Source organism: Corticium candelabrum, chromosome 2 (assembly GCF_963422355.1).
Source record: "Corticium candelabrum chromosome 2, ooCorCand1.1, whole genome shotgun sequence".
Classification (NCBI taxonomy): Eukaryota; Metazoa; Porifera; class Homoscleromorpha; order Homosclerophorida; family Plakinidae; genus Corticium; species Corticium candelabrum.
In genome coordinates this window covers 7,566,833-7,574,332 of record NC_085086.1, presented here as the reverse complement: position 1 = coordinate 7,574,332, position 7,500 = coordinate 7,566,833, and the positions used below count along the sequence as shown (strand labels likewise).

At 40.3% G+C, this 7,500-nt stretch overlaps 1 protein-coding gene across 1 annotated transcript in view; it reads left to right on the top strand.

Annotated features, from left to right (window-relative positions):
- Positions 1 to 3,710: 3,710 nt before the first annotated feature.
- Positions 3,711 to 7,500, top strand: part of LOC134198374 (transcription initiation factor IIA subunit 1-like) — an 8,042-nt gene continuing 4,252 nt past the window's right edge. The window contains exons 1-5 of the mRNA XM_062667751.1: positions 3,711 to 3,834; positions 3,893 to 3,994; positions 5,329 to 5,421; positions 6,456 to 6,518; positions 6,714 to 6,873. Coding sequence (XP_062523735.1) covers positions 3,814 to 3,834; positions 3,893 to 3,994; positions 5,329 to 5,421; positions 6,456 to 6,518; positions 6,714 to 6,873 — 439 coding nt within the window. The 5' untranslated portion in view covers positions 3,711 to 3,813. The remainder of the gene's footprint in view (positions 3,835 to 3,892; positions 3,995 to 5,328; positions 5,422 to 6,455; positions 6,519 to 6,713; positions 6,874 to 7,500) is intronic.

Here is a 7,500-nt window from a genome sequence, read left to right as displayed (position 1 = left end):
GTCAGTGGTTCCTCTTTATAGTAAAATAGTGAGTGTATAGAACTTGGTGTTTTCCGTCAGACTTTCTGAACCAAATTTCTCAGTACTATAATTCCGAAACGCTGCAAGCTTGATTGCCGCAAAATATTTGGAAACCACATCAGGGAATAAGTAACACCCCACTTAGAATTGGACCTTGGTGCCCGCGCACGTCGGTCCATATTATGTAGATCCGCGCATGCTTTTACGATACTGCGCACGTCGGTCTGTATTGTGTAGATCTGCGCATGCTTATACATATTTAGTTCTCTCTATACCTATGTACAGATTTTGCAAACTCTAGCAAGTAATTTGTATATTAATTGCTGTTAGCGTTTAGGACTTCAGCGTACGTGCCTTTTTACTATTATTACTGCAATAAGAAAGGATTTCTTCCTTCCGCCTACTCTCTGCCATCTCACGTGCACGAAGGAAGAGGTCTGTATGGCACCCATGCTACTGCGGAGAGAAAATGACGAGGGCGGAGCGAGACTGAGTTGAATCCTTACGACACCATTGATTGTCTGGCGTTTGTTTACAGAATTGATTAGGGACGACTTTTTATCTGGTCTAGATCAGCCAACGGAGAAAGGAGCAAGAATAAAACAAGGTATTCTCTGGCTGGCTGTGCTTGTTGTAGAGGTATACGATAAACATACATGCGCAACACGCAAGCAGGTAGTCGATACGAATTAGTCGGTACGAGCTTGCGCACATGCACCTCTTTACAAACTCCTACCAATACAAATTAATGGTGTTCTGTGGAATGCATTCTTCATGTGCAAGCTTGTCTAGGCAACGTTTGTTTGTTGTTCTCCCTATTCAGCTGTATATGGAAAAATGTTTTGGTGGGGAGTCGAAACAATGTCTGCTTGGAACTATGATGGAAACGGTAGCTGCTCGCTCATGTTCGCGTTGACTTTACGCTTTAAAACTCCGTACTAACTCTTCTTGGCCTCACGACCACAATCTTGATATCATTCTAAAAACAGGTTTGTTCATTTTGTATTCTGGTGGCTATGGTGATGTTCAGTGTAAACCAATGTTATGGTGCACGGTAAGGTTTCTGCATAACAAACGTATTTTTATGCATGGACTGAAACCTCTACTAGTGACTGTCTACTCTCAACGACTATCTGGTATGAGTTTGCTTGCCACAATTTAGCTACTTTCCTAAGCGCCAAACGGGACTGTAGCGACCACTGCAGTTTAATTATAGTCTCTCTCTACAGCAAACAGCACGATATAATGTTACATTTGTTACAACAGAATTCAAACATCGTTTCAGAGATGTCATCGACATCTAGTTTGCAAAATCCTATTTTACACACACACACACACACACACACACACACACACACACACACACACACACACACACACACACACACACACACACACACACACACACAGACACACAGACAAACACAGACACACACAGACACAGACAGACACACAGACACACACAGACACAGACTCACACACACACACACACACACACACACACACACACACACACACACACACACACACACACACACACACACACACACACAGACACAGACACTGACACAGACACAGACACAGACACAGACAAACACACACACACACACACACACACGCGCGCGCGCGCGCGCGTTGCAATTATGTAAAGATGTGCTGTTTGCTTCATGTCTTGTAAAGTGCTCTATTAATACGTTAATTAAATTTCAATTCTTAATTGTAAACAAAATGGTTCCGGAAAATGTGTATTCAATATTTAATTTTAATTTTTTTACTTTATTTAAGAAATTGATTTAGCAGTTATTGCAGACTATTATTTTAAATCTACCTAAAATAATTTTAAAAAACAAAACGTCCATTTAATTTTTAAATTTGGTTTTAGAAATTAGATTTTAATTAAATGGTTTGCAATAACTGCTAAATCAATTTCTTAAATAAAATATAGAATCAAGAATTCAATATTGAATACACATTGTCAGAAACCATTTTTGTTTACAATTAAAAATTGAAAATTGATTAACATCCGGGACCACCTTAATGGAGCCTTGCGGTAATAGCTAGCGCTCTGCTAATTCAGTTTAATTCATTAGGGCGGTGTTGTGGCGTTGCCTGCATCACCTATAGTCTTGTAATTATGTTAAATCTCCCAAGTTATGGGTCTAGAAAAGTGTTGGCTGGAATTTGCTCTAGGTATAGGTTTACATGCATGTCTACACGACCGACGAAGACAAGACAAGAATTCTTTCAATGCTGTTCCGTCCGGCAGATAAACTTTTAAAACGGGCATGCTCCTTTCTCTGTTGATGGGAAGTTAGCTCTCTAATCAAGTTTGTTACCCAATGACACATATACAGACGGTTGGTGTCATATGAGACTCGCTCCGGACCACTTTCAGACGAGGATCGAGGGCGGGTGATTATACGGGGCGATTGCCTTTATTTCAAAATGATGTTAGAAGGGGCATACATGTACAGATGACTTAAATGCTAATGTCATAATGCTTATTTATAATTGTATTAAATGTTTATAAACAAATTACGTTATAATCAAATTTAAGAAATGTAATACCAAGACTAGCTTCTTTTCTTAATTAGAGTATTTGTCTTAATTAAATCGTGAGCAGAAAATGTTTGGCACGTATAAAACAACAAATTACTAGCAACAGAAGAATAAGTACAATACAAAACAAGTACAAATGGGGACTACTATACAAACTACCTTTGATACATTGTATACATTTCTGCTTGCAGATATCGTAGATTAGTGATTCATTAAAACAGGAAATTGTAATGCACATAATATACTGTTTTTTCTTTAGACTAGACTAGCTGATTAGCCTGTGGTTGTCATTTGCCAGTAAAATTTGATTAATTAATTAACGCGAATTCTCGGGTATATCATAGTTAGGCGGAGACAACACTAAAACCATGATAGCCTTTTCTCCGTATATGAGACCAAATCACATCTAAAGCAATTACCTTTAGGACGTCGTCACCTCCATACATAATGTTGTTGTCGTTGCTAGCTGACTTTTCCTTTCTTTGAGAGGGAAAATAAACAGGAAATTGCTTATAAGCGATAATTGGAAGGGAACACATTTTGTTTTTTTCTTATAAATTGAGGTAAAATGCCTTATAACATGAATTGCCGTTTTGTAACAGAGGTGATAATTCGCAATTAAAATAATTCGGTAACTACGAAAGGAAATTACAAGGAGTCCTGTTTTAACGTGCGTTAAAAGGTGTGTTTCTAAATTGTTCTAAAAAGTGACTTAATTAATTAAGAGCACGTGATTTGCCTGCTGCATAAACGTTTTGAAAGCCAATACAATATCTCGCAGCTTTAAATTTAAGTGGTATTTAAATGGTAGAGATCCTAATGATGTTTATCGTGCATGCTGGCTTTGAGTGGAACAGTAGAGTTTATTAGATGTATTATCTATTTATAATATATTGATAGACCTTCGAACCGGAAGTAGGCGCCAGTGGTGTTTGAAATGTCGTCAAATATTGCTTGACCAGCCTGACAACCGGCTCTGTCGCCTCTGAATTATAAGCTACCTTTCACGTGACCAACACGTGTTAATACCACGTGTACATCCACGCATGCAAATTATTTACCTCACGTGAAACGCAGCATTGCGCATGTATCAATTCGCCGACGCTGATTGGTCCACTAATGGTCAATTCTTCCCATCCCCCTATTGCTCTTGCGTAGAGCACTATATAAGCAGCGCTGCAAGGAGAAATTGTTGCGGATTGAAGTATCCGCCTTCTAGACTTTGTGGGCAAAATGGCCAGCAAGTCGTCGGTGGTAATGACGTACCGATTGTGGTTTGACGTCGCAGTGAAATTGGAAAATGTCGTTTTAGAGCACTGTTTACAAGGGCGTCATCAGCGACGTCGTTAAGAACGTTCGAGAGAAGTTTCTGAATGAGGGCGTCGACGAACAGGTGCTTCAAGAACTGAAACAGGTGATTTGCTCGTCTTCCCTCCCACGGGATACCGACCCACCCCTACCGGGGATACGCCACACCTACGCAGAATGACGGGAAACTGCATGTTGCGTAGAATATGTGAGCTCGAGTAATGCTCGACGTAGGTATCGACTTAGTAGTGTGTGTTCGTCTGTCTTTTACTTTATTTGTCTGTTTGCTTGTTAGGGTATGTGTAATGTACCTAATTGTGGACACTCCCCTGTATTGTGAGTTACAGAGCGTTTGCACACACAGGGTTAACTCGGGTAGAGTTATGCTAACCCCACTCCACCTAATTTGCGTTCACACTTAGAACACTGGTAATTAGATGCAGAAGATCTAGAGTAGAGCGAATACATTGATTGCTTGAAGTTTCTGCTTGAGACTAGGAAAGCAGTAACGCCGATAGCCTAACACGAGAAGGATAAACCATTTTGTACGTTATCGCAATCCACTCTAGGGCGTGTTTTTGCATATATTAGGGCGTGTCTTTGCTTAACCCACTTTAACTCAGTTTAACCCTACTCGAAGCCACACAGGCGTAGGACGCGGTCCGCCTGGTCCGGCCATGGCTGGACCAATATTTGAAAAGACCACTTTCACCAGATGCTCAATGGCATCAACTTCTGTTTTACGGGTATAGTCAATCAAATAAGTAATATATTGCTGATTGTGTCATCATCTCGTGCAGCCAGACCATTACTTTCCATACTCTGAAGTGACACGGAGTCGAGACTATCAACGCTCTCGAGAGATGTGAACTATGATATAGTGTTGTCGTACCCATCTACTAGCGCATGCAATGTTGCCCCACCCATTAACGTACGTTAGGCCGGACCAGTCACTTTTTGCTTCCTACACCCCTGAGCCAGGGTTAGCTTAAGCCTCACTTAATCCCAGTCATAACCTGGGCTAACTTGGGTTTACTAAACTCGTGTTCACACAACCGGTGTAATTGGAGTCTAACCCAAAGTTAACCCGATTTAACCCAAGGTAACCCTGTGTGTGAAAGCGCTCATAATCGCTGTTTTCTTTGGTAACTTGCAACGAAGAGAAAGGGAAGCATGTCCGATGTACACACCAATGTCTAAGCTTCGTAACGGTACCTGTACAACTAGAATCGCATACTGTAAACCAAAAAATTTTCGATGATTTATTTTTGGTATTTTCGGTATGACTTATGAGGTACTCACTACTGCTAAAAATATATCTCTACGTATATTTTTTGTGTAAGTAGCCAGCAGCAATTGCTTTACTTTCCTATTTGTGTCTGTTTTTCTGTTGTCCACTGTATTCTAATTCTTCCTATTTCTCCATTGTCATTGTAACAGCTGTGGGAGTCAAAGTTGCAGCAAACTCAGGCTGTTGACGGACTGGAAGTGAAGGCTCCAATTCAGCAGACTTTGGTCTATCCACACAATCAGGCAAGACATTTAGTCTGACTTGGATAAGTGGGCATGAAATACTTTAGTACATGAAATACTTTAGTTGCTGTATATGTACCATAACAATGGCACAGCGTGGCAAGCAGGTGCACAGAGCAGATCTATACAGAGGTTTTAGTTTAGCAGACAATCATTCACGTCTAAAATCTAGCACATGTTCTAGTTTGTTTCTGTTGTTATGTAGCCAGACCTTTTGTACACTGGAGGTTGTGCTGTAGCAATGAATCTGCTTTCATTCAAAAATTTGTCACTTCAAGAATAATCACAGTTTAAAATGGAATATTTGTGAGACCATGGATTTCAGGATCAAAATGCGAAAATGTCACAATTTGACATGATTATATAGTTATGTTGACAGACAGAGAGACAGACAAACAAACAGAAATACTGACCAACCAACTGACTGACAGACAGACATCCAAACAGGCAGACAAAGTGAGTGACCAACTGACCGACAAGCAGACAAGCAAACAGACAAACAGACCAGCAGACAGACAGACAAACAAACAGACAAACTGATCAACAGACAGACAGACAAACAGACAAACTGTCCAACAGACAGACAGACAGACAAACAAACAGTAAACTGTCCAACAGACAGACAAACAAACAGACAAACAGACAGATAAACAGCCAAACAGACAAACTGACCAACAGACAGATAGACAGACAGACAAACAGACAAGCTGACTAACAGACAAACAAATAGCAAACCGATCGACGACCAACAGGCAGCAAGTATTTTGTTCAATCCCGTCTGTGTAATTTGGCGACAGTGTGAAATATGTGAAGCACACACAAAGCAGATAGCATCTCCACATTGCTAAGGAATGGTTGTATTTGAAGATTATCTATACCTGTTTCCTGATCTGGGTATGGGCGGTGATGAGAATGTTAAAGTCCTGGATTCATTGTACACATCACCAACACACGAGTGCCGTAGCCATGACACACACATTTAGTATTTAATTTTAAATTTTTGTTGAGTTTGATTTGTAATTTGTGTGTATCAGGCGGTGCCTTCAAAGATTCAAATTTCAGTCCAAGGCCAAACAGTGCAAATGCCAGTGGCAAATGTAAATATTGCAATCAGATTATCTTTAAGTTGAGAATCACACAAACACACACACACACACACACACACACACACACACACACACGTGTACAAACAATGACAACAACAACAACAACACATTACTGTAATTGTAATGTATAACCAAGGATGTGTGTTTTGTGTTAGTTAGTAATGTATGGCTGCACATGTACTCTAGGCTCAAACGCTGGCAGCTCATTATCCGAGTTTCAAACAAGTTGTTGCACCTGGAGGTGTTGCAGCAACAACTCTGGTCACTAAGCTGAAACCAAGTCAATTGGATGGAACTAGACCCGACGTTGCTTGCTCATCAGAAGGAGAAGCAAGTACTTTCAAATGTAAGGCAGGCAATTTCCTCTTTTGATTATTTGTTTATTAGTATGTTAGTTTGTGTATCTGTGTCTCATTGTTGTTTTTACTGTTTGTCTGCCTGTGCGTCTGATTCTTCCTGTCTGTCTGTCTGTCTGTCTGTCTGTCTGTCTGTCTGTTAACATGTCTGTCAGTTTGTCTGTTTGTCTGTTAGCCTCTCTGTCAGTTTGTCTGTCTGTCTGTCTGTCTGTTCGTCGGTCTGTCTGTCTGTCTGTTTGTTGGTCTGTCTGTTTGTCTCTCTGTTAGCCCGTGTGTCAGTTTGTCTGTCTATTCGTCTGTGTGTCTGTCTGTCTGTCCGTCTGGCTGTCTGTCTCTCTGTCTGTTAGTGTATCTGTCTGGCGTTGGGTGTTGAAGCAGAAATCTTTTGAACAATTTTGCATGAACGTCTAGAAGTACCAAAGAAAGTAATGCTGGACAATTGAAAACCTTGGGGAGATGTCATTTTCTGATTTTACAAACATTCATTGCCACAGTAATTGTATATAACACTCAAGAATAGCAAGCAATACAGACCAGATGAGGAGACTATTGGAAATTGACATTCAGATGTCAGTCCACAAGAAAACTAAATTTGTATTTATCAGGATTGAGTATGT